The sequence below is a fragment of the Microcebus murinus genome, chromosome X (genome assembly GCF_040939455.1).
Source record: "Microcebus murinus isolate Inina chromosome X, M.murinus_Inina_mat1.0, whole genome shotgun sequence".
Lineage (NCBI taxonomy): Eukaryota > Metazoa > Chordata > Mammalia > Primates > Cheirogaleidae > Microcebus > Microcebus murinus.
This window is the reverse complement of record NC_134136.1, coordinates 126,779,174-126,806,772: the sequence shown is the minus strand read 5'-3', so window position 1 is coordinate 126,806,772 and position 27,599 is coordinate 126,779,174. Positions and strand designations below refer to the sequence as shown.

Sequence of the window (27,599 nt, the reverse complement as noted above, 5' to 3'; positions counted from 1 at the left end):
AATGCTTGATCCCATCAGCCTGCCCTATAGTTCAGATAACCCACAATAGAGCCTACAGTCTCCCTTGGGGTGCTTGGTGTTTTAAAGTAGAAGAAATGGGTATTGTCCCTTACCCCTTCATCTCACCCTATCCTACCTCCCTAATTAGGGTCCAAGAGACAGAAGCAGCTCATGGCCTTCTCAAAGGTTGCACACAGCAAATAAGGTTCTGCTGTACATGCTGGTGGGGGGAACCAAAGAGGAAAAGGCAGGCCTGGATTTTTAATGTGACATACACTTGGAAAGATGTTTTTGCTGTTTAGCAATGCACTTGGCTCCACAAAACGGGGGGTGGAGGTGGGAGGCAAAAAAACATAAACCTAGATAGACAGTAAGCCTCTATCTTAACCACCCACCTTCTGGTACCTCTGAAAGCTGCTGAACCTTGTCTTTGTCCCTATCTTCATTCATTTTAATGCCACTCAGACACAAACAAAATCACGCAATAACTTCAAGTAGCCATCTCCATCTCAGCTGGACACATTGAGTAAAAGAGAAGTTAACCACATTTATAGGGAGGCTAGTCTCCAAACACAATGGAGTGGGAGTTGTTTCACTTCTAAGACTACTGTGAGTCAGAAATTTAGATTGTTATAATAGAGAACAGTTTTAAAAATGTAATACTGTTTTATTTAACTTCAAAAACATTTCAGCATTCTAAATACAAAAAATAACAGAACGTTGCAAATGCGTTTAAGTACAGAAGGTTCTTGAACTTTCATTGATGCAGTGGCTCTTCCGCTTTGCTGACAATTAAGGGTTCTACAGTTTGCTTTAAAACAAACAGTTTAAAAACTACCATACTTAACTAAAAAAAAAAAAATAGGAATCCAAACACTTCTCATGCCAGCTGACCCCCCTCTGTCCACAGCTAAGAATGGCAGCAGGATGCTATGTCACTATATACAAAAACAAGACAACCTGAAGCTAAATGGATGCCCGCTGCAGTGTCAACAGGTCCAGCTCACAGTGCGCGCCCTGAGCTACGGCCCCTCCAAAGGGCATCTTTCCCCACAGCCTCAATGCCAAGCAAGAAGCAGCAAGAGTTGGTCTCGGTTGTTTTGTTCTTTTTACAAACTATAGATATGTACAGTTGATAACTCAGGATTTCTAGCCAATAACCATATAGTTAACACCACCTTACAAATTTTAAAAAAATGCCAGAAACATCTTTAAATGCCTTGTCACACCAACAGCAAAGTGCACAGAGTGAGGAGAACACAAGAGTGCCTTTTCATTTTAAAAATGTTTGGAAATATGTACAACTTTGATACAGTTTCGGGGTGCTCCAGACACCCATGGCCACTTCATATAAACCACTGACAATTTCTAGAGCACTTTGAGACTACAATATGATCGTGATCAAATTTTGTTATTAAACCTAATGAGGGCAATAGACATTTCTCAAATAAGAGATGTGTCAATTACGGCGCTCCCCTACTCTAAGGTATTCAAAAGGAGACAGATAAACAGTTTTTTATTCATCCTCCTCCTCCTCCTCCTCCTCCTCCTCCTCCTCCTCTTCCTCTTCCTCCTCCTCGTCTTCTTCATCTTCCTCTTCCACCTTTTTCCGGGCAACTTTAGCGGGACCCTTTGCGCCATCAAACTTTCCTTTAGACTTATAGTCAGCAACATCCTGGAGGGAACAGGGACACATTCCAAATAAGTATACAAGCTCCCCTGCAGCTGTTTCAGCAAAAAGTAGAAAGAAACATGCAGTCCTTGCCTCAGATAAGCAAGCAGGAATTGAAAATTATAAGAGAGGGCTGCTGTTGTATTTGAAGTCTTTGTTTCCATATAGAAATTTAGTTCTTGGTCATTCAAATTTAAAAGTTATCTCACTGGTGTTTGTATTTTAAAATAAAGAAAAAAAATTTAAAAAAAATTAAAAAAAAATAAAAGTTAATGGATATTTAAGAGTCCTTTAAGTCATGTTAATAGCACTATAAAATCCAGTTATCTATCTAGTTCAAGCCTGCCTGAAGTTGTCCCCAAGACAAACATGAGTCAGAAGTGTGAGCACCGGCACAAGTGGCTGATCTTACAGAGAGATGGGCCCTGCCTGTGCTACACTTATGCTAAGGACTCTGCCCAGCAGAGCTATACACCCCCGAAGCCACTGATATAAGTGTCACTGACTGTTCATCAGTGCAGGGTACCAGACTGGCCCACGACTGAGCTGGCAACACTCCAGTGACCTTACCTTCTCATACTTCTCCTTCAGCTTGGCAGCCTTAGTGATGTAAGGCTGCTTTTCACTGTCACTTAAGTTATTCCACATCTCACCCAGCTTTTTTGCCACATCTCCAATAGAGATGCCAGGGTTTGTAGATTTGATCTTGGGGCGGAATTCTGAACAGAACAGGAAGAATCCAGACCTTGAGGGAGAGAATTATATAAATTAGTTAAGAAATGACAGAAACACAAGTTGAAGTTGAAATCCTACACACCTGGTCCACATACTTCCTACCACTATGACTTCTTCCTAAAGTGAAGAGATGTATACCATATACAATGCTACAAAGTTGTGGATTCTAGAACATTTAAGATACTCCTGAAAATATATGGTGCTTTTTCAGCCTTTCAGTTACTGGGAAAGGTGTTAAAGAACATACCTAAGGACCCTGATGCCCAGAAATAGGGTGCCTCCTTCTCAGCGCAAGAGGCCATCAGTCAACCACTGTGCACATGCACATAGCCTGCAAATACCTCAGCCTTAAGTGTGGACAATGTCAGCACTGCATCGTAAAGTACAGAATGTTTTGCACAGAATGTTTTGCAGATGTATTGCAACATCTTTTAGGTAAAAGATCTTTAAAAAAATATTTCAAGCAGAAGAAAAGCTCTTAACTGTTATCTTGAATCCTACAGTCACTTACGGTGGCCTTTTGGGGGCATTAGGGTCCTTCTTCTTCTTTCCTCCCTTAGCTGGTCCATAATCCTTCATTTCCCGATCATAGCGGACTTTATCCGCCTTTGCCATTTCATCAAATTTAGACTTCTCTTTCCCAGACATTGTCTGCAAAGAACAGGACTTGTTAAAATCCTCAATGCAGTGAGTACCTACCTGTTCAGCTGTCCTGTAATTAAAGTGGCAGCTGCTAGAACCACTTGCAAAAGGGGATGAAGACCTTAAACCATGGTAGAGCCTTAAAAAAAACAAAAGCACACACATAAAATTCTAAGGGTAAGCAAGATGAATCTAAGGTGAGAGGATGAAAGGAGCCAACTGGAGGGACTTTGAAGGTAAGTTATCCTAAAAGTATCAACTCCAGCTTGGTTTGAAGGATACAAAAGAAAAATACCTTCCACCTCTCAGAGCACTTCTTGGAAAATTCTGCAAAATTGACAGGGACCTCTGGGTTTTTCTTCTTATGTTCTTCTCTGCACGTCTGCACAAAGAAGGCATAAGCAGACATCTTCCCCTTTGGTTTCTTGGGGTCACCTTTAGCCATCTTGACTGTGATGGATGGAACAGAGACAAAAAATACACAATGAGGAAAAACAGCGAAGAATTGAAGAAAACTACAAGATACACCAAAGGCATAGTAAAATTGAAATTAAGCTTGCTGTTAGGAAGCCTCCTTCCCTCAATGCCTGACACCATTGGCAGAAGGCAGAGAGTTGGAAGGAAATTAGCTTCACTGTCACTTGTCATTTAACTTTTGACCAGCATGAAGCGCGCTGGTTTGCAAGTTACTTCTCAAGAGCAATCTGATGGAGTTCTCCAAATGGAGCCGACCCAACTGGTGTGTTCAGCGCTACACCACAGTACTACATTTTGGAAACTATAACCAAAGTGGGAAGGACGTGTACGTGTGTGTGGGGGGGGGTGGTATTAGAAGCTTGAAATCAATAACTTAAGGCTAGCTGGTCACCTGTTTAACACGTATGTAAAAAAATACTGACACCACTGCTAAACACAAAATCAAAGCAGGAGAACTGTAAATAGGTAACATCTGAAATGCCAGTTTGTTGATGTATTTTGGCTTATAAAAACGTCTCTTTTACAACAAGGGTGCTCTGGAAAGCAAGCTGTTACCCCTTGTACTATTTGTCACTATGTAAAGGGGGAGGGGATATCAAAGGGCTAGTCCTGCTCAACTGTAACGCAGAATGCAGGTCCAACCAGGAATACTTTCTCCAAAGTTTCCAAATAAAAATGCAGCTGTGGCATGTCATCGTCCCTGTCCCACCCACCCCCAGCTTCCCGCCATCTTTTCCTACACCCAAGGTCATCATGTAAAACTAAAGCGCTCCCTTGGCAACGACTGCCTGCGGGGTTGCATTAGGGCCCAGCAGCGGCGGCCCGGGTGGGGCGGGACCCGGCGCGGGCGAGCCCGGCCAGCAGCGGGCAGCCCGATTCGCCCTGGTGCTGGGTCACCTGGACATCCGTAATTCACCTTCCATTTTGTCAAAAGCCTCCTGATGAAAGAAAGTGCCCCTGAAATCCGTTGCTGTCACCCCCAGGGAGCGCACGGGGCCGGGGGAGGCGGCGGCGCGCGGGGGGGCGGTGCGGCCGGGCCTGCAGCGGCCGCAGCAGTGGTGGTGGCGCCCACCGCGCCTCTGAGCCCCGCTCTCTAAAATGGCTGATCAGCGCGCGGCCGACACAGGCGGCGACAACAACGGAGGCGGCGGCGGCGAACAAAGCGGCCCGGGCCCTGCCAGCGCCGTCCGCTCGCCCGCCAGCCCCCACCCGCCCCGCCCCGCCCGGGCGGCCCGGGGGCCGCACCTCCCCGCCCCCCGGCACGGGGCGCACTCTTCGGGATAACAAAGGCGCCAGTGCAGCCATGACGCTCGGCCACTCCAGGGCCCGCGGCGGCGCCCCCGGCCCTCTTTGCCACCCTCCCTGGGCCGCTGGCGCCAGGGCCGAGGCCAGAGCCCGCCTGGCGCCCCCGCTGCACGCTCCGTCCGCCTCTCCTCCCCACGCCGGAGCCCAGCACCTCGCCAGCCATGTTAGCCGCGGCGGCGGCACCCAGCGGGCGAGAGGCAAGCTGGGGGCGGCCGGCCCGCGCCCCCCGGGCGCTCCGCGACAGCCATGTTAATGCGGAGGCGGCGGCGCAGCCCGCGGGCCAGCGCAGCGCCCGGCCCAGCTCGGGAGCGAAGTTTGCCGGCGCTGCAGTCCCTAGTGGGCACCGGCCGTCCGCCCCCCGCGGAGTCAGTCCCGGAACGGGGAGCACCCGGCCCCCTTCCCACTGCCGCCGCCCCGCGCCGGGACGCGCGTTGCCCGAGCCCGCCCCGCGGCTGCCGCAGCAGCCGGAACATCTGGTCCCGGGGCCCGTGGCCCCTTGACCGCTGTCTCTGGAGGCCCCCGCCAGGCCGGTATTGCCTAGGGAGCCGACCCCCAAAAGAGAGCGCAGCGGAAAGCAGTGGAAAAGTTGAAACACCTGAATTGCTTCCTCCTTCCCGGCCACCTAACAGGAGGGAAGGCGAAGGGATGGGAAGGGCGTGGGGAGGTGAGGCAGGGGCAGGCGGCGGCGGGGAACGTTCGCGGAGGTGCGGGCTGGAAAGTTGTCCGGGCGCTGCTGCAGCGGCGGCGGGCGCAGGCGGTACGAAACGTACCTGTATTGTTCGCTAGTCTGAGCAGCGCAGGGCACGACGCGAGGCTCAGCGCTCCCCAGCCTCGCGCTAGCTGCCTCCACGAGAGCCGCCTGATTGGCCAGCAGGCTCTGCCGTTTAAAACAGCCTCCTCGCCCGGCCATTGGCTGCGGGCCTCATGTATATTAAGCAAGCGCGGACGCCCATTGGGCGCGGCCTCTGGGATCATTCATTCAAATAGAACAACCCGCCGGCGCCGGCGCCGGCTGCCTAGGCAAAACAGAAGAATAATAATAATATTCTCGCTTGCCCGCCACCCCCTACTCGCACCAAGCTGGGATCTCGAAGGACTTTGGAAAAGCAGTCCTCGATTCCGCGACGCCTTGGCCTCTGGCGTGGGAAGGCAATGTCTAGCAGGGCTGCGCTGCCCTCTGCTCCCGCTGCACCACGGTCTGGGCGCCCCCGGCTCTGGCCTCTGGCCCCCAGTCAGCTCCTCTGTCCGGGGAAACCTCCCCTGGCCGACCGCGAGGGCCAGTGGTCCTCCACCTCTATCCAGTTTCAGCCGCGGCAGAGGCCCAGCTGCAGCTCACTCCTCGATGCCCAGCGGAGTGCAGCTGCTTCCTCGCCGATATCTCGGGGTTTCGTCCCTCGGATCCCGCTGCCTACCCAAAAGGGGCCTGACTCGGCTCCTATGGATCGTGCTCTTAGCAGTAATTGCCAGAAAGTCCTTATTTGCGCCTACAATTGCGCAAACGACGGGCTAGGCTGGCTAGAAGAGGGAAACGCAAAGCTTGGCAAAAGCAGAGAAATTGTGAGAAATTGTATTAATACTTTTGGGGACAGAGAGAAACATTTGTATTCTAATCCTCTTGACTGCCTGGGTTCAGGCCGTATTCCCTCTGCTCTCCTGACACACCCCCTGGCGAATAATAAAAGTGCTTGTAATGGATAAATGAATGAATGAGATTTGAGTTGGTCTCTTTTGCAACTGGCTTGGTAGTCTGTCCTTGAGCAAGTAACTTTTTTGGAGGGGGATTCAGGCAGTAGTTTTCAAAGTGGGGGAAGCAGTGTCAGCTCTGTAAGGGATGTTCAGAAATTCACGGGGACTTTGCTCAGATGACTGTCAGGGGGTGCTGGAATTTAATAAGGAGAAAGGATGGCCAGGGATGCTAAATGTCCTGCTTGCATCGGACAGTCACACACAAGGAAGAAATGTCCCACTCCAAATGCTAGTTTCAGACCTGTTTGAAAAATATCTGAGAACCCTTGCCTCTTTGAGGTACCACTAGCTTCCTGGAAAGAATGAAAGAGTGAGAAAAAGGAGGATACTTTAAGGGTTGAAATTTGGAGAAAATAATGCAAATGAAAAGATATCATGAGTTTGTTTGTTTGTTTGTTTGTTTAGAAGGTTCCCTTTCTAAAGCACTTTGAAAGGTCAAGAGAGCCAGCTATTGCCATATTCAGAAATGAGATCCACCAGAAAATGAGTTTTCCAAATTTTGTTTTCAGAAACTGTGCCTGAGTTTGAAGTGTGCATGAGATCTGGCCTCCCACATCACCCTCCTCTCCACCCCTATTCTGCTCTTGCCAACTTCTCTGAGCCTCCTGGCCAAGCCTGAGCCTCTGTAGCTGAAATTGCTTAGATTTCCATCATTAGGGATCCAATCCAGATCAAAAGGCAAAGATAGTGCTGCTTTTGACAAGAGCCAGCAGATATCAAGTCACTATCCCAGGTCCCCATCTACAGATCCTCAGGAGTTCAGAGATTTTAAAGTCACCTTGTCCAACCCCCTGCCCTCTTAGAAGCATCTATGTGGCCGCCTACCTTCTCTGCTTGCATAACTCTACTCCTAGGGAGTTTACCGCCTTCCTTATTGGCTGTCTCTTCTATTAGTAGCCATCTCTGAGCCTTGAGGTCACCATTCTTCACACAGTCCAATCCCTCACCTTTCAGAGAGTTCATGGCAGGCCAGACCTCTTCTCCAGGAAGACAGCACCAGCCCCTCTACAACCAAGTTTCCAGGGCCTGACCTGCCCAGGCCTCCCTTCTTCCCAGTCTTTACCCAGCTCAGAGAGGAGCAGGGTTTCCACATGTGTTCTGACCAATACCTCTCCTCTGCCGGAGTACCCTGGCTTCTCAAGGTTGTCAGGGTTTTCTAGGCCAGAGATTCAAACTGGGATCTCAGGATGGGTAGGGCCTCCCTCTGGTCCAGCCACTGCCTGGCAACTGGCCACACCGGTAAGTTGCACTTAGCAGCTGAGAAACAAGATGGAAGAACCAGAGTAGTCAGCCTCACAGCCCACCAGGCACTACTTGGCAGGCCCCTGGGTGGATGGCAAGGGTCACACTTCCAAGCCCACACCTACTCACAAGCAGCAAATGTATATACACTCACATGTGGGCACACTCAGAGCATTCCCAGAGGCAGCAGCTTAAAGGCCAAACCAGAGAAATGAGAGCATCTCCGAGCCAGAAAAGACCTTACCTTACAGCAAGTGACACCCAGACACCACCCTCGCCACCCTCAACACCCTGCCTTCCCCACCCCTCTGCCACAGCCCTGCCCAGTGGTGTCCTGTTTCTGTGCACATACTGCGAATGATGAAAGGTTTGCTCCTACTCTGCACAGGAAGTATTTCCATCTCTGCTCACAAGAACACTACTCCTTATGAGGAACTAAAGCACCTGGCCTAAAGCTGAACCTGTGGTCACCATCACAACCCAGCAGAATATGACTATGACATCATTGAGAGTGTTGGAAATCTGAAGATGGTTGCCATGGTTCCCTGCTCCTGCCTCCCACAAACACACACCACCCCAAGTTTCCATGTCTTCTTTAGGCCCAACATCCCCCCCCCATTCCTCCAACTCTTCCCCATGAGACTCCACTTGGAGGCTCCTCACAACCCAGTTTTCTCCTCAGCATCCTCCTGTGTCTGGCAACATGCCTAAGCATACGCTGAGGCCTCCTGCCTCAGCAGAAACTCATAATTCCATTCCACATACATGTAGTGGCTGTCTACTTAGTAACAGAAAAGAGATGAGGCGAAGTGGGGATAAAGCTGCAAGGAGGGGACGCGGTAGTGGCTTTGGGGCATGTCTCTGACTTCCTGGTATGCCCTTTGACATTTCACCTCAGCTCTCCCAGCCTCAGTGTCCTGTGTCAAAGGTGATTAGACCTGCTTCATCCACCAGGACCACTGCCAGTCTGGGTGGTGAGGGAGGCCGTGAGTGAAGGTGGTCTGCTTAGCACCAATCAAAGGCCACTCAGGGGAGGACCACAGACCAGTTTGTAAGGTGAAAATTGCGACAGAAAGACAGGGGTGCCTGGGCATGGCCTGGACTCAGGGACCCCAAGGCAGGCTGCCTCCTCTGTCTGCACCAAATGGTAATGCTTGTTGGCTTGGGGGGAACTCCAGCTGGAGCACCCAGGCCAGCTGTGCAACTGGTTGAGGGGATGGAGGGCTCTCTGGGCCTCTGCCCTGGCCCTCCTTGGAAACAGGCAAAGCCCATCCACACAGGAAAACCTCAAACTAGAATCCCTTAAGCTGCTCTGCTGCTTAGAGAAGTAAGGACAACATTGAAAGTAAATAAGAAATAGGACAACGTGTGGCAAATGCTATTTAAAGAAGTTTTCAGTTCCTGTCATTTCAAGACCCCTAAAAGATTAAGAGGAATCCTCATCATTCAACAAAGATGAAACCCTGGTACCCTGGCCTACAACCCCACTCCCTTCCCATACCCCTTGAAGTCCTCACTTGGGTACCCAGGGCTTAAATGTGACTTCCCTAAGGCCTAGCCAGGCCAGCCTTCTTTTCAGTGGAAGTGTAGCCAGAGTTGATATGGGGGACAGGGGTGGGACCAGGCTGTAGAATCATTTAAAATATATTAGGGCAGCAGTCCCCAACTTTTTTTTTTATTTCAGTATATTATGGGGGTACAAATGTTTCATAAATTGGGGCCAGGCGCGGTGGCTCACGCCTGTAATCCTAGCTCTTGGGAGGCCGAGGCGGGTGGATTGCTCAAGGTCAGGAGTTCAAAACCAGCCTGAGCAAGAGCGAGACCCTGTCTCTACTATAAATAGAAAGAAATTAATTGGCCAACTGATATATATATAAAAAATTAGCCGGACATGGTGGCTCATGCCTGTAGTCCCAGCTACTCGGGAGGCTGAGGCAGAAGGATCGCTCGAGCCCAGGAGTTTGAGGTTGCTGTGAGCTAGGCTGATGCCACGGCACTCACTCTAGCCTGGACAACAAAGCAAGACTCTGTCTCAAAAAAAAAAAAAAAAAAACAAATGTTTCATAAATTGCCCTTGCCCCCCACCCAATCAGAGCTTCAAGCGTGTCCATGCCCCAGATGGTGTGCACCACACTCATTATGTATGTATATACCCATCCCCACCTCTCCCCTCCCATCTGCGCAGTGCCTGATGAATGTTATTCCTATATGTGCACTTAGGTGTTGATAAGTGAAAACCAACTTGATGGTGAGTATATGTGGTGCTTATTTTTCCATTCTTGGGATACTTCACCTAGTAGAATGGGTTCAAGCTCTAACCAGGAAAATACAAGAGGTGCTATATCACCGTTGATTCTTGTAGCTGAATAGTACTCCATGGTATACATATACCACATTTTATTAATCCACTCATGTATTGATGGGCTCTTGGGTTGTTTCCACAGCTCTGCAATTGTGAATTGTGCTGCTATAAACAATCAAGTGCAGATGTCAAGAAGACCAGCTATCCTCAACCTTTTTGGCACCAGGGATCCGTTTCATGGAGGATAATTTTCTGACAGGGAGGGGGTGGAGCTCAGGCAGCTATGCAAGCGATGGGGAGCCACCGTAAGGCTGTAAATACAGAGGAAGCTTCCCTGCTTGCCCATCACTTTCTGCTGTGCTACCTGAGAATTTTTCCAGGACTGGGGGGTGGGGTAGCAGGGGAGGCGGAGCTCAGGCGGTGATGTGCAACACGGTTCCAAACTGGGCAGGGCTGGGGACTGCGGTATTAGGGGAACTTTCTGTGGAGATGCGACAATGAAGCAAGACCTTTCAACAGAGTCAGTGACTGGTGACTAGGCCTTCCCAGGGCCCTCGCCCCACCTTGCTCACCGTGCCCTCCCTGCCCTGAACTACTACTTCACTGCCTAGGGCCTCCCAGCCCTCCTCTCCCCTCCTACTCTGGGTGGGAATTGCATTCATGGGAGGGAAATATTTTCCGAGGTGGTTAGGGTCTCCAGCACTGTTGCAATAGAGGTGCACAGCTGCACAGCTAGAAAGCCTCTTAGCGGCCCTCTAGCCCAGCCCCCTCATGGCACGGAGGGCTCGGCGGCCAGAGATTTGCCCAAGTCCCCGCATGCGTCAGTGACTGAGCCAGGGTGGGAACCCTGGTCTCTTGACCCTTAGTGCCACACTTGTCCTGCCCTTAATAGCTCAGCTCCACCGTGGGTGCGAAGGCTCTTACTGAGCTGGTGGAAGCAGCCAGCGCCCGCACGAGGCGCTCCTGGTTCCAAGCTGCAGTCCCAGAGAGCCCCGCAGGGAACCGACGGCAGGAGCAGGCCTGTGCCACCTCTCCCGCCCACATGGCTGTCAGTTCAGGCCACCGGGATCTCCTGGGACGCGGCGGCCTAGAGCGGGGGACAGCGTCTCTGGCCCCAGGGCCACCAAGCAGCGCGGGCGAGTGCATTTCATCCGACCGGCTGCGGCCAAGGTCTTGGCGGTCTCGGCATCGGCGCCGCTCCCGCCCTCCGTCAAGTCCCAGGGTGGCAGGGGTGGCAGGCAGGGGCCCCTGGAGCATCTCCTTCCCGCAGCACCGTCCTGCTTCAGGGATGGTCCAAGCAGCCTCTGAGTGCCCCCAGGAGAAGGGAGCGGGAAGCCAGGGCTGTTTAGCACAACACAAGCGTCTTTGGCAGCACCAGCGCCACCGCAGCCCTGCTTGCACGGCTCCTTTGATAGTGACTGAAGGGCGGGAAGTGGGTCACTGACCAAAAGATTCCTACATTTTACTATCCATGCCAGAGCCTGTGGGAATACAGTCCTAATCTCCAAAAGTTGAGCCAGGCGGGCCAGGGCCTGTGAGGAAGACAGAGATGAAATTGAAGGGGAGGCTCCCCGTCTCCCTGCCTGGGAGTGTGGGGGAGAGGCTGAGGGGAGGGACACTCCAGTGGGATGGCACCTCATCCCCCAACAGCCCTGCCCTGTCAGACCCTGAAGTCTTGGCCATGTGCTGGGTTACCTGGTCTAGACAGTCTTACCGCCAATCTCCATCTCATCCAGAACCTGCATACAGGCAGCAGGTTGTGGTCACCTCCCCCACTGAGTTTCTGACTGGCTGGTGACAGCAGCCCTTCATTGCCTGCCCAGTGTAACTGCAAAGGCCTCCTGCTGACTCACTGAGAAGCTAATGGACCAGCTTCCTCCTCTGGGGAAGAGGTACACACCTGGTTTCTCCTCACCTGAACCAAAGGGATTTCTGTGGTAGGGAGCAGGGAGCTGAAGTCCGACACTCTCTAAATGGGATTGGTGTGACCACTTTAAAATGCTCTTCACTCCCTTTTCCAGGGCCTGTTTCTCATCATTAAAAGGGGAAGGAGGAATTGTTCTCTTACAGCACCAACTTCTTAGGATTGCCAGTGGGCCTTCACAGAGGGACCTCCCCCCACAAGAAATACAAACAACAGCAGACACACCTAAAAGGTAGTCTTGCAAAGGCCCTCAGAATGCACCAGTACTGTGGTAAGAAGACCTTCAAAACAGGCCAAGTGGATGATGGAATAGTCCAACTCTGAAAAGGATGGCACTTGTGCTGACCTCAGGTGTAAGTCTCAGCTTCAGTCTGTTCTGGGCACAGCAGTCAGAGGGATCCTGCTAAGTCAGACCTTGTCTCTCCTCTGCTCGGGCCCCTCTCTGGGCTCCCCATCTCCCCAGGGTAAAGCCCCAGTCTCCACAATAGCCCTCAAGGGTGTGCACAAGTTGCCCCCCAGCACACACACCTCTGATTCCATCCCTCCATTCTCTCCTTGCCCTGTTCCAACCTCACTCAGGAAGAGCTGCCTCAGGACCTTGGCACTTGCTCTTTCCTCTGCCTGGGACACTCTTCTCCCATAAATCTACAAGGCTCTTGCCCTTACCTCCTTTAGGGCTTCACTCAAATGTCACTTCTCTGACCACCCTATTACAAATCAAAGCCCTTAGCTCAGCATCACCTACCCCATTTCCTCTGCTTAATTTGTCTACATGCATTTCACACCAGCTAAGGTACTGCCCCTTTACAACAGCTATCTTGCTGATTGGCTGTCTTCCCACCCTCACTCTGTTTTGTTCTCTGCTGTCTCCCCATTACATGGCACACAGCATGCATGCCATTAAAAATTGTTTAACAGGCCAGGCGCGGTGGCTCATGCCTGTAATTCTAGCACTCTGGGAGGCCGAGGCAGGTAGATTGCTCAAGGTCAGGAGTTCGAAACCAGCCTGAGCAAGAGCGATACCCCATCTCTACTAAAAATAGAAAGAAATTAATTGGCCAACTAAAAATATATAGAAAAAATTAGCCAAGCATGGTGGCACATGCCTGTAGTCCCAGCTACTCAGGAGGCTGAGGCAGGAGGATCACTTGAGCCCAGGAGTTGGAGTTTGCTGTAAGCTAGGCTGATGCCACAGCACTCCAGTCAGGGTAACAGAGTGAAAAATTGTTGAACAAATGAATGATTTTCCATTGACCTTGGCCGCTCCCCTATCATGCCCTGGGGCAAGAGGACTTCCAGACATCTTCCAGGCAGAATCCCTGCCCTAAAGAAACTTGCAATCTAGAGAGAGCAGACACACCTACAGCTATGAATGGAGTGTGGAAGAAATAAATGCCAAATAGAGGGATAAGCAAAGGTGAAGAGGAAGGCTGTATTTCTGAATGTGGGCAGAGTGGGGTCTTGGAAGGCTTAATGGACAAAGGAGGGAACTTTGAGATGGATGCAGACAGTTAGGATTCCATGGGAAGTAAAGGATTAAGTTATCCCAGCTTGGGGAGAGTGTATTGCTAACTGGTGAGAGGACCTGAAGGCTAGTGTCCAAGGACACAGAGGTGGGGCACAGGCTTGGCAGGCCAAGGCTGATTGTGGCAGAGATTGTCATCACAGGTTCTCACCAGCATACAATGTGGAGCTATGGCACATCTTGAGCAAGGCAGTGACCCAATCAAATCTCTACTTGAGAAAGCTCTGTCTGCTGCTCTGGGGGGGATTGGCCAGAATGGGAAAGAGGGGGATGAGCAGGGGCATAGGAGAGAGTGGGTGGGAAGGGGGCAGAGGCAGAGAGAGCCCGGGGAGGAGATCACAGGCCACAGCTGGTGGGCCCTTGGATTTGGGATATTGGTAGTGAAGCTGGGGAGAAGTAATTGAATTTGTGCCCCATTCTCCTCCCAGCCAACCTCCAGCCAAGAGAAAGTGTAATCTTTCTTCACATTGTAAATTTGACGATCATGTCGTCCCTCCAATGGCTTGTCCTCTCATTGCAGTGAGGATGACCCCCTCTTCTCTGGATCCTGGACACGGCTCCGCCTGTCTGTGCAGTCTCTTCTCCCTGGCTTCCTCTTCATTCTTTTAAAAAAATTATTATATTTTTATCCTTTTTTTCTTTTCTTTTCCCCTCCACTCTTTTTGTTTGTTTGTTTGTTTGTTTGTTTGTTTGTTTGTTTGTTTTTGAGGCAGAGTCTCACTCTGTTGCCCAGGGTAGAGTGAGTGTCATGGCGTCAGCCTAGCTCACAGCAACCTCAAACTCCTGGGCTCAAGAAATCCTGCTACCTCAGCCTCCTGAGTAGATGGGACTACAGGCATGTGCCACCATTCCTGGGTAATTTTTTCTATATATATTAGTTGGCCAATTAACTTCTTTCTATTTTTAGTAGAGACGGGGGTCTCGCTCTTGCTCAGGCTGGTCTCGAACTTCTGAGCTCAAACAATCTTCCCGCCTCAGCCTCCAAAGTGCTAGGATTACAGGTGTGAACCATCGCACCTGCCCCTCCCCTTCACTCATAATGCTAACTTGGCCTTTTCTCCTTTCCCTCACTGGGAGTGCACTGGCTCAGACCCTCCCGACCCCTTGCCCAAGCAAGCACCACCCACCCTCAAGACCTCAGCCCAATCACCAGCACCTGGAAGGTTCCCTGACCTCCCAGCCCATATTTTCCCTTTTTCTCTGGTCCCGCTTGTGGCACTTCTCATATCCATCATTTGGCCACCATTTGGGTGGATACTTGTTGAAAGTCTGTCTCACCCAGGCTTCTCCACAACCAACAGAGGGTGTGGGGCCCAGGGGACACTGGGAAACATTTGGCAAATGAAGATTAAAGCAAGTAAAGGAATGCCTCTGTTATTGGGTGCTGGTTGTGGAGGGCATGCCTTCTCCCTGCACTTGTGGTCTGCTTGACTCAAACAAGGAAGAAGACGTGGCTGTGGGGAGGGACAATGAGAAAACCAGAGGACAAAAGCCAACCCCACAGAGGACTTAATTTAGAGGACTTAATTTAGTCATGCTGGGGCTTCCTTGTATATCTACCTAATGCCTTGAGAGAGGCCCCAGGGCACTCCTCTTTGGCTGCCACAGGGTAGAGCTGGGGACCTGAGGGAGGCTGAGTACCAGGAACACCCTCATTCTATATTTCTGAGCACCTCAGTCCTATAGTTGACTTGCAGCACTAATTAGGGCTGTGACTTGCAAAGACAGTTCCAAAGTCCACCTGGGAGCTGAATAGCATTTATTTAGGTGGGGCGTGGTGCAGAAGAGCAGGAACCACTCTGTGTAGCCCACCACTTGCTGTGTGCCTCAGACAAGTGACTTCACTTCTCTGTGCTCCAGTCTCTCCATTTTCAAAATGAGCCTAGTAATAGTACCCACCTCATAAATTGTTGCGGGGATTAAATGAAATAATCCATATGAAGCACTTAGAGCAATGCATGGCACAACATAAGCGCTCAAGGATTCACTGTTTTAATAGGAGTGAAATCGAAGGTGACCCCAACTCTTCAGACAATGTAGAAGAGCAGCATTTGCAAGACAATCCAAACATCAGTGGCACAAGCCTGAACCCTGTTTGACTACAATCAAAAGAGTTGCCCCTGCTGAGAATTCCATCTTCCCTAGCAAATCACCTCTCTCTGGGTTGTCTGTGACCTGCTATAGGATCAAGACAACATGGCCCAGTACATCTGAACACACTCACCCACCCAACGCTAGATCTATCTCAACAAACATGTGTGCTGCAACACCTGGTCCTGTGGACCTTGCTCTATGTGGGAGGTGAAAAGGGGGCACTTAGGCCACAGCACTGGTGGGGGTTACCAGAAGCTCCCTCCAGAGCAGGGACTGAGTCCCATTCTTCTTTCAGTGGCTCCACCTGCATGGTGCCCAGCCCAAGCCCTGGCATGGAGTATAAACTTGGTGAGTATTTGCTGTGAGGGAGGTTTTGTCCCCAGTAGAACTAATGTGCACTTGGGAAATGGGGGTTCTGAGCAACCTGCGAGGGCCAACCACATCCTTGCATTGTGGCTGAACAGGTGATACCACTCCATGAAGTAAGTATTGGGCAAATAGCTCTATACTGCCAAAACCAAACTGACAAAGGTGCTGTAGAAGGACTAATAACATAGGAGCCACATGCTGTGGCTCTGCTCTCTGCTCTTCTACAGCTTTCGTGAGTCTTAGAAAATCCCTGGGCAAATCTCTGAGCTTTGCTTGTCCTCAGTTTCCCTTCTGTCCAGTCATTGGGTAGGTACTAGATGATCTCCATGGTCTTTTCTTATACTAATATCCACTGGAGTATCAGCTCCTCAAGGGCAGGGATTTTGTTTTGTTTTGTTTTGGTTTTACCCTTGATGTTTCCCAAATGCCTAGAAGAAAGAATATTGTATGTGCTCAGTGAATAGTTGCTGAATGAATGGATGCAGATACTCTGATCCTAGTCTTGTAGTGAAGTGAAAAAGGTATGTTTGTATTTATAAACAGATCTCCTCTGTTTGGCAATCTTTTCTAAGGATTCTGGACAGCTTTTAAAGTGTGGTGCACCTTTTAGATCAGCCTTGCTTGAGATGTTTCAAGTGAAAGCCTTTGTTTTAAACATGATTTATCTATACTATCATCTCAACCTTACATTTATTTTTGGTTATGTTTGTACATGGCCTGCACGATTCACTGGTTATCAGAGAAAAGGATGATCAATAAGAGTAAGGAACTGTACACAGAAACTACAAATGGCTCCAGTCAGATCCAAGAAGACTGCAATGATGATAACACTGCTTATCCTACCTTGCATTTTGTTCCTTGACATTTTGCAAGGTGCCTGCATATCTACTATCTGACTTGCACCCCATAGTGAGCATGTGAAATGTTTTGACATATTTTGGAAAAACTGAAACCCAGAGAAGGCAAGTATTTTGCCCATGTGCACTAGACTACCAGTGATAAAACTGGAACTAGAACCAATGCCATCTGTGCCTCTAAGCCCTTTTAACAGACATTACTGCCTGGTTGTTTTCAGTGAGCAAACAAACCAGGAGAGGGTTGAATGCACAGAGGGCATTTCCCGTGTCAATGACCATTCAGGACTCTGCTATCTACAGACGTGGCAGAGAAGGACAGCAAAGGTCAAAGGGCCTGAGGACAATTGCTGAAGTCATCAGATGAGTGACCTGCCACTTCCACCTGCCATTTTCTCACCCCAGCTTGTCCCAAACTAAACTCCCCAACCTCGGCCCCTGTCCCCATGTCCCACCAGCATCCCCTCAGCTCCCCTCTCTTCCTCACCTCCCACATCCAGCCCATCACCAAATCTCCCACTGCTTCTCTCTACTTCTCGATACCAAGCAATCAGCTCTGTCCTCTGAATGGCCACCCCAGCACCTAACTCGTCTACCTGCTTGGCCCTCTCCTATTATCCAAAGGGAACTTTTATAAATGTGCATTTTTCTGTCTACTTTAAAATCCTTCCATGACTCTCCATAATCTTGAGAGAAAGCCACAGAAAGACCCTTCAAGATTTGCTTCCAGCCAGGTTCCTGCTACCGACCTCCCCAACCCCCACCACACTCCGAGGTCCGGTAATCACGGTAATCACGTCAGCACTGCTCTGCATCTCAGCATTTCCTTGCTACTATTCCTAAGAGCCTGAATACCCTTTCCCCTTCATCTCTATGGAGATGCTGCTTACTCTTCAGTCTCAAACAAATCCTTCTTCCATAGGCTTCTTTTATGCCAATGCACACCTTAGATTGAGGTGAACCACCACAGCAAACACAGCACTTGATTGGCAGCTCTGCAAGAGCCCAGAGCCAGGCAGGCCGGAGGTTCCAGTTGGTTTTGTATCTGCCTGGCTCCTCCGCTGGACCTGGAGTGCCCCTAGGGTGGGCACCACCTCCCATAGCTCTCTATACCTCCCATTGCCCTGTAGAGGGTTTTGTTCCTTACTGGGAGTAAAATTGAAACAGAATTGAATTAGCTTGCCAGTGTTCAGAGATGAGGGGCAGCATCATTGGGTAATAAGTGCAGCAACCTAAAAATCTCTGAGGGAATAAAAGGGATGAAGAGAGAGAAAGAAAGATCTGCAGTGGCCTTGCTCTTGCTGCTGCTGCTGTTGCTGCTGCGGTGGCCTCTGGGAAGTGCCTCCCACCAGCTTCCTGCCTTTAGTCTTAGGAACTGGGTGATGATAATAAGTGAGGGATCCCACAGAAATCCAGCTTCTGCAATGCTTGACTGGGGGATCTAGAGGGCAGAGAGGACCAAATTAGGCATCGCCCTCTCTCCTCTAGATCTCACTCCACTAACATGGCTCCTAATTATGTGATGAGCTCAGCATATGTTGCCAGCTAATTTAAATATTTATGGTGGGTTTGCAAATCACCTCTTAACATACCAGCATGTTGATACCCTATAAATCATACACTTTACAGGTGAAAGGGCCATTAGCATCTGGTATAGACTTTTCCTTTTCTATGTGGGTAACTGAGTCCCAGAAAGGGCGGGGAGCTGGCTCAAGGTCACATAGGTGTAACCAGCAGAACGGGCCTGGAACCCAGGGCTCCTGCCTCACTGCATAGGGCTCTCTGCCCACTGCACTGTACTGCCTGCCTCTTCCACCAGAGTGAGGACTGGAAAACTCCTGACACTTTGGAAATGGATGTGAGCCATGTTTATACTGCACCAAGGGAAAAAGAGGCACATAATTTTCTGGGAAAGGAAATACAGGAAATGGATATAGATGGCAAGATAATTCATTTAAGACTCAGAGACGTGCACATGACCTCCCACCATCTCACCTGACCCCTACTCCAGCAAAGCCACTCTGTAGGGGTGGTGCCATTTCTGTTGTCCTGCCTGTGTGAACAGTCTTTGGAATATACCACTCTGCCCCTCCCTCCAAAGAGGCTGAGTAGAGGGAGAGACTCTTCAGGGCCTGCTGATGGAGTCTTGCTTTTCCCAAGCCTCTTGATCAACTGCTAGCCAGATGAACACCACACCAACTGCACTTTGCCTCCAGAAATTCAGAATGGTACAGCAGCCTTACAGAATGAGACTTCAAGCAAGACAGGATATAATTCAGTCCTGGAAAGGATACATCCTGAAAAGAACACATCCTGGTGAGGATATGACCTGGTAGGACTATATTCTGGTGGGCATACAGTCTTGCTGTCATAGCGTCTCGAGAGCTTTGAATACAAAATGGTACTGAGGGCATGTGGTGGGTGCAGAGGTCAAAAACACTGGCTCTGGAGTCAAAGGGACCTGGGTTCTTGTCTAAACTCTGTGCCTTCCTAGCCGAGCATCTTTGGGCTGATTGCTAAAGCTCTTTGTGTATCAGTTTCCTCATGTGTAAACTGGGTATGATAATACACACCTTGAAGGGTTGCCATGAGACTTTTAGGGGGAAAAGTACAAAGTGTACTTAGTTCTGGCCCAGGCACATAGAGAGTATTCAACAAATGCGGTCACCCTGGAAATGCAGAATGATGGGTGATCTTTTATTCTATACCTTTATACTAAGCAGAAATTACTTTAACTTTTTTAAAATTAATTAACTAATTATTTTTAGAGGCAGGGTCTTGCTATGTTGTCCAGCTGGAGTGCAGTAGCTATCCAAAGGCACAATCATAGCTCACTATAGCCTCTAATTCCTGGGCTCAAGTGATTCTCCCACCTCAGCCTCCATAGTAGCAGGGACCACAGATGTGTGGCACCATGCCCAGCTAGGAATTACTTGTATGACCAGAAAAAAATAGAGTACAAAGGTAGAAAAAAACTATCCTTGCAACAACATATTTTTCAAACAGATCCTAGAAGGCACTGCTGCGAGGCCTCTCAAGTGTTCTCCCCATTGTCAGGGGGTGGACAGATGATGCCAGGTCACAGTGCAAATGAAAGAGCCCAAGCTGGGGGTCATGTACCAGGACTTATGGTCCTAACATGTGCCATGGGACCAACACTCAGTGTTTCTCTTTATACTGCCCCATGGTTATGTATGGCACATGGTATCTTCCAGCAGCAAGACCAAACAAAGCAGAACCAGCCCATAATTACCATTACAGTTATAGAAATAAAAACATCACAGCTCAGGTGGGACTCTCAAATCCACACTTTTATAATGAAGGAATGAAGTTTGGATTCCCTATTCTGGAGTTGAATAAAAAATAATGCTGTGGTTTTAGGTTCGCTTAGACATTAGAATGTAGGGAAAGCTACTGAGATGGGGATTATTTGGGGGGAAGGGGATCTTAGAACCTCCCACCTTGTATGAAGATTGAGGCTACAAATTGGTCCCCCAATAGATATTTACATCCTAATCATCAGAACCTGTGAACATTAACTTATATGGCAAAAAAAAGTTTATGCAGATGTAATAAAGTTCAGGATCTTTAGATGAGGACATTATCCTGGGTTATCTGGGTAGGCCCTAAATGCAATCACATATATCCTGATAAGAGGGAGGCAAAGGAAGATCTGACACACAGAGGAGAAGGTGATGTGAAGCTGGAGCAGAGAGAGATTTGAAGATGCTGGTCTTAAAGATCGGAGCCATGTGGCCACAAGCCAAGGAATGCAGGCAACCAGCAGAAGCTGGAAGAGACAAGGAATGGATTCTCCACACCTTGCTATCAGTTCAGTGATGTTGATTTCAGACTTCTGGTCTCCAGAACAGTGAGAGACTAAATTCCTGTTGCTTGAAGTCCCCCAGTTTGTGGTACCTTGTTATGACAGTCCCAGTAAATTAACACAGGGTCCTTAGCATTCATCTAGTCCAATGGTTTTCACATATTTTTAGCAGCAAAACCAATTACTTTTCAAATGAAATCATTGCCTATAGAGATAACAGATGCAGATAGATGGGGTATGGTTGAAACAGAGGATCTGCATCTCCACAGTGGCTCCTGAAGCACCTCCTAGAACCTTCCACATACAGAGTGTGAAAACACGCATCTAGTTCCAACCACTTCAACTGTTCAGATGAGTAATTTGAGTCTCTCTGGGGGTTGAGTGATTGGCTGAAGGGCTCTCTCAGAGGGTAGCAAGAACATTTGTGAGGGAGAAACAAGACAAGCTAGCGCTGCCTGCTCTCTCGTCTCTCCTTGCCTGGTTTGACTAAATCTTTGTCTCCCAAGCAAACAACTAAGAATATATTGGTGTCTCTAGACGAATTTTGTTTTTAGCACAAGTTTCTGTTTTGAACAAGGACTGCCAACTGTGTCAAATGTGGTGAGGCTCAAATGAAATATTTGCTCAGGAAGAGCACAGACCTTGAACATCTTTGGAGTTGAAAAAGTGCCACTTGATTCCCATCTGGGTATGGAGTCTCCTGGGTGTGAGTGTAACAGTGGGAGTCAGGAGGTGGACAGGAATGAGTAGCAAAGCTAAGCAGCTGTTGGTGAGCCCCAAAATATGAATCTTTAAGTGGATCTAGGAGAGCCCAGACAAGAACACAGCTGAATGCCACAATCAGATTTCTCTGGTTGTTAGATTTAAAAATATTGAAGGTCAGTTTTGCTAAAAGGCCTTCGTGGAGGATAAAGAAAAGGTTACAATAAAATATTCCTCCCCTTTTCCCTCTGGCCTTGGTACTAACAGACAAAATATCAAAAGTCAGGTTCTTTTGATAAGTGTCTGGATTCGGTTAGCTAAGATTTTGTTGAAAATTTTTGCATCTATATTCATTAGGAATATTGGTCTGTAGTTTTCTTTTTTTGTTGCATCCTTTCCTGGTTTTGGTATCAGAGTAATATTTGCTTCATAAAAAGTGTCGGGGAGGTTTCCGTTCTTCTCGATGTTGTGGAATAGTTTCTGCAAGATAGGTACTAGTTCTTCTTTGTAAGTGTGGTAAAATTCGGGTGTGAAGCCATCTGGACCAGGACTTTTCTTTTTAGGGAGATTTTTAATTGCTGTTTCTATTTCAGCTGTTGAGATTGGTCTGTTCAGGGAATCTATTTCTTCCTGGTTGAGCCTAGGGAGGCTGTGTGTTTCTAGAAATTTGTCCATTTCCTCCACATTTTCCAGTTTGTGTGCATAAAGATTTTTGTAGTATTCATAAATTGTATCTTGTATCTCTTTGGGATCAGTTTTGATATCTCCTTTTTTATTCCTGATGGAGCTTATTAGATATTTCTCTTTTCTGCTTCTCGTTAGCTTAGCCAATGGTGTGTCAATTTTGTTTATTTTTTCAAAGAACCAACTTTTTGTTTTATTAATCTCCTGAATAGCTTCCCTGTTTTCAATTTCGTTTAGTTCTGATTTGATCTTGTTGATTTCACTTCTTCTGCTGGGTTTGGGGTTGGTCTGTTCTTCTTTTTCCAGCTCTTTGAGTCGTTTCATTAGATTGTCTATTTGTGATCTTCTTGTCTTTTGGTTATAGGCATTTATGGAGATAAACTTTCCTCTGAGAACTGCTTTAGCTGTGTCCCAGAGGAGTTGATAACTTGTCTCTCCATTGTCGTTTTCTTCATAGAACTTTTTTATTTCCGTCTTGATTTCTTCATTTACCAAGTAATCATTTAGTAGGAGGTTGTTTAATTTCCACATTTTTGTGTAGAAATGTGAGTTTCTGTTAGGGTTGATTTCTAGTTTTATTCCACTGTGATCTGAGAAGGTACATGGTATGATTTCTATTTCTTTAAATTTCTTGAGATTTTCTTTGTGTCCTAGGATATGGTCAATCTTAGAGAATGTCCCGTGAGCTGATGAGAAGAACGTATATTCAGTGGATTTTGGGTAGAATGTCCTGTAAATGTCAGTCAGACCCAATTGTTCTACAGTTTTGTTTAAGTCCATTATTTCTTTATTAATTTTCTGTTTGGAGGATCTGTCTTGTGCTGTCAGTGTGATGCTGAAATCTCCGGTGATTATGGAGTTGCTATTAATCCATTTGCTTAGCTCCAGTAAGGTTTGCTTTATGAATCTGGGTGCACCTAAGTTGGGTGCATATATATTTAAAATTGTTATCTCTTCTTGTTGAACTGTGCCCTTCACCAATATATAATGACCCTCTTTGTCTTTCACTACTTTTGTTGCTTTAAAAACTAAATCATCTGAAATTAGAACTGCCACGCCAGCCTTCTTTTGGCTTCCATTTGCTTTGAATACTGATCTCCACCCTTTTACTTTTAGTCCATATGCATCCTTGCAGGTTAGATGTGTTTCCTGAAGACAGCATATACTTGGCCTGTATTTTCTTATCCATTCAACCAGCCTACGTCTCTTGAGTGGAGAGTTTAAGCCATTCACATTTATTGAGAGAACTGATAGGTAAGGTAGATTACTGTTCATTCTGTTGGGTTGGATGTTGTTGCTATGATTTCTGTCTTGAGCCATTGTAATATCTGGCCTTTAATATCTTTGGGTTTTGGTTGTTTTTATATTCGTGGGTTATTATTATGATGTTCCGTGCATAACGCTGTTTTAAGTACTTCTTGTAGGGCTGGTCTTGTCTTGGTGAATTCTCTGAGCCTTTGCTTGTGTGAGAATGTTTTTATTTCTCCTTCATATATGAATCTTAGTTCTTCCCCAAGCATAGTCAAGATAGGATGGTGTTTTCAAAGGGAGCTTTACAAGGAACTATGAGGAAGCCAAGAAGAAATTAAACATGATCAGACCTTCTTCCAAGGGGTTGAAAATGGCTGATCATTTACCAAAATGATTCAGAATTCATGACCATTTATGTTACTATTTCCAGGGACACTGGCCTCATTCTAGTTTGATCCTTGCTACTTCATCAAGTGGCATTGGGAGTGTTCCAAGAATCTGAACTGAGACTAGTGGGTGAGCCAACAGCATCAACTGCCCACTCAAGGCTGTGGGGAGGCAGCACTCAATACAGGAGATGGAAAACAACTGTCAGGCGACAGCAAGTGGCATTAAGTGTGGCTTCCTTTGTTCTTTCGTGTTGCCAAGGAGGGCGTCCTCCACTCTGGAGGCCACATTGTTTCTCCCTCCCCTAAAGGAAGGGCAGGATGAAGCTTCCTGGCTGCCACCCACTACTGCTGCAAACTAATGGGACTGTGTGTCTTTGTGCAAAACACACTGAGGCACTCCCAGAATGGGCCAGCCTTCCCAAGAAAGGACCCATCACAGGCTTTTTCTTTTCCCTTGTGTATTTTGGCCTTCAGGTAATGCCATCATTGGCTTGTGAAGTCTGGTCAGATCAAACTATCCAGTCATTGTAATCATTGTTTTCCACTCCAATTCCCCTCCCCTTAGTGGCAACCACTCTAATGTGTGCTCTGGCAAACTGTGTAGTGTGTGTGTGTGTGTGTGTGTGTGTGTGTGCGCGCGCGCGTGCGCACGTGTGTGTGTGTGTGCACGAGCCCGCCTGTGTATTTCCATTTCCAGAAGCAGTACTTCCCTGGAGAGCATGTTCAAGCTCTTACTGGGTACTCTTCCAGTTCAGCCTTATGTGTGTTAACTATTCATGCTGCTGTGTTTTCCGGAGCTGGCTACTTACAATCACCAGTTACCTCTCCTTTTCTCCAGTGGTGGACACGTAGGTTGCCTCCAGCCCTCTGGTAGCATAAGCACTGTGCAGCGAACATCCTTGTGTGGGTCCCTGTAGCAGGCAGAGTCATGGCTCCCAGAGACTACCAGGTTCTAATCCCTGGGGCCTGTGAATGTTACATTATATGGAAAAAAGGATCTTTGCAAATATGATTAAATTGGATATTTTGATATAGGGAGATTATCCTGGATTACCAGGGTGGGCTGGAAATGCAGTCATGTGTTGAATTAATTTCCTGTGGCTGCTGTGACAAAGTACTGTCCGGCAAACTTGGTGGCTTAAATCTATGCTCTCATAGTTCTGGAGGCCAGAAGCCTGAAATCAAGGTGTCTACCAGGGCCATACCCCCTCTGAAGGCTCTAGGGAAGAATCCTCCCTTGCCTCTTCCAGATTCTAGTGGCTCCAGGTGTTTCTAGGCTTGTGACAGCATCACTCCAACCTGTGCCTCTGTCTTTACATGGCCTTCTCTGTGTCTCTGTGTCCTTTCCTCCTCTTATAAGGACAATAGTCATTGGATTAAGAGCCCCACCTAATCCAGTATAACTTCAGTTTAACCAACTACATCTGCAAAGACTCTAATCCAAATAAGGTCACTTTTTTTTTCTTTTTTTTTTTAGACAGAGTCTCACTCTGTCACCCTGAGTAGAGTGATGCAGTGGCATCATCATAACTCACTGCAGCTTCAAACTCCTGGGCTCAAGCGATCCTCCTGCCTCAGCCTCCCAAGTAGCTGGGACTACAGGTGCTCACCATGATGCCCAGCTAATTTTTCTATTTTTTTTGTAGAGACAGGGTTTCACTCTTGCTCAGACTGGTCTCAAACTCCAGACTTCAGGCAATCCTCCTGCCTTTGCCTCCCAGAGTGCTAGGATTATAGGCATGAGCCACCACACCTGGCCTGCAGTCACTCTCTTAGGTTCTGGGTGAACATGAATTTTGCGGAAGGCTTTTCAACCCAGTACATGTGTATTCTTATAATAGGGAGTAGGTTTCATGCACACACAAACACACACACACACACACACACACACACACACACAGAAGGCAAAGTGAAGACAGAACAGAGAATGATTTGAAGACACTGGCCTTTAAGATCAAAGTGATTCGGCCACAAACCAAGGAATGCCAGTGGCCACCAGAAGCTGGAAGAGGCAAGGAATGGACTCCCCCCTAGAGCCTCCTGAGGGAGTGTGGCCCTGCTGACACCTGAGTTTCAGCACATAGATAGTAATTTTTGACCTCTGAACCTGAGAATGATGAGAGAATAATTTCTGTTGTTTTAAGCTACCAAGTTTGTGATAATATGTTATAGCAGCCACAGGAAACTCACAGTCCCCTGGTGGGCCTGCAGGAGAATTTCTTGAGGATATACCCAGGAAAGGGCTTACTGGGTCAGTGTGGGTCTGGACGCTTGATTTGGCTAAATGCTGCCAGGTGGCCCTCTAAAGCCACTGCATGGATGTAGCTGGACTCCCAGAAGTAGCACACACACAATGATTCCTCTTTCTGCTTATCCTAGCCAACACTTGGCATTGTGCAGCTGATTTTTGCCAATCTGACATGTGCATATACTATCTCATTGTTTTCATTTGCATTTCTCCTATTACTAATGAATCTGGAATCTGAGCATCTCTTCCCATACTTACTAAGCTAGCCTTTTCGGTTTCTCCTTCTGACAATCGCCTATTCATATGCTTTGCTCATTTTCCTGTTGGGTCTTTTTCTTGCTGATTTGAAGAATTTTCTTGTGTATATTATCCATTAATCTCTCATCAGTTTTAACCAGCAAATCTCTTCTCCCCATCTGTTATCTTTCTGTTAACTCTATTTGTGCTGTTTATGGAAAGAAATCCTTCATTTTGCTGTAATCACATCTATCTAATTCATGATTGACAACAGAGGGGTGGACAGGTCAGGGACTATTGTCCAAACAGAGTGAGTGTTGCTGCGTCTGTGTGCACGTGCATGTGTGTGTGCCGTGCATGCATGCAACCAGACTGTGCGTGAACACCTCTGACTAAGTGTCAACCCCCAGGGATGGGCCTGTCATCCACACTTGTTGCTTAACTGCTCCCCAGCTCCTTCTGCTAATACAAACCATTCAATACAGTGGTTCTCGCACTTCAGTGTGCACTAGCATCACCTGGATCCCTGGGCACCACCCCCAGAGTTTCTAAGTCAGGAAATCTGACTTAGACTTGAGAGGGTTTGCATTTCTGATAAGCTCCCAGGTGCTGCTGCTGCTGCTGGCCTGGGACCATGTCGCGCCCGCCTCGCCAGCAAGGAAAACGCGGCAACCGGAGTTCTTCTGACAGCGCTTTAATGGGGATTGCTTAACTGGTTACATGCGGAAGACGCCGAGGCGTTCTCGGCGGCTGCTTATAAAGGCAGTAAGTACACTGGGCATTGTCTGATTGGATAAGGCACTTGGAAGGGAGGAGACAAACTCTGCACATGCGCTGAGCACTTGTTTGTCAGACTAACAGCAGGGTTTGACCAGGAAGCGGGCGCCATCTTGGAATGGCATTGCCACCGCCCCCCACATCTCCCCCTATTTTATTAATTAAATGAGAACTGAGCAACCGTTTAGCAAGGATGCAGAGCCTCACTTACCCAACAACAACCACCTTACCTCGTGCAATGAGCAAAACTCTGAGGTGTGCAAAGGCTGGTTGTGGGACTGGTGACATGCCTTCTCTGGTGCAATGGGAGAGATCCCTCAGAGTGCAAAGGCCATGTCTGCCAAATGCCTGGGGGTAGGAGCGGGTGCAACCCAAACCTAGGCTAACCCTTAAGCATGGTCAACCACACCTGTGTAGACTGTCCCAGTTCAAGCGCAGCAAATGCCTGTACCAATACCACATGGTCCCTCCGTCTCTGGGCCTGTAGCCTACAGATGCACCACAGCCCACCAACAGCCGCAACGATCAGCAAAACAGCCACGGCTGCAAGACCGGACCATTCCTTCAGATGATGGGTGGCTTGTTGAATCCATGCTGT

The 27,599-nt window shown here is 48.2% G+C and overlaps 1 protein-coding gene across 3 annotated transcripts; it reads right to left on the bottom strand.

Annotated features, from left to right (window-relative positions):
* Positions 1-646: 646 nt before the first annotated feature.
* Positions 647-8,255, bottom strand: HMGB3 (high mobility group box 3). 3 transcript variants are annotated; one of them, XM_012735925.3, is made up of 5 exons: positions 8,172-8,255; positions 3,345-3,499; positions 2,919-3,058; positions 2,243-2,417; positions 647-1,675 (listed from the first exon to the last, which is right to left on the bottom strand). In XM_012735925.3, the coding sequence occupies exons 1-5, from the start codon at positions 8,218-8,220 to the stop codon at positions 1,517-1,519; spliced, it is 678 nt and encodes a 225-aa protein (XP_012591379.3). In that variant the 5' UTR covers positions 8,221-8,255; the 3' UTR covers positions 647-1,516. The 3 variants fall into 3 exon arrangements, with proteins under 3 accessions (XP_012591379.3, XP_012591380.3, XP_012591381.3); XM_012735926.3 differs by lacking the exon at positions 8,172-8,255 and adding an exon at positions 5,602-5,686; XM_012735927.3 differs by lacking the exon at positions 8,172-8,255 and adding an exon at positions 5,427-5,595.
* Positions 8,256-27,599: the final 19,344 nt, after the last annotated feature.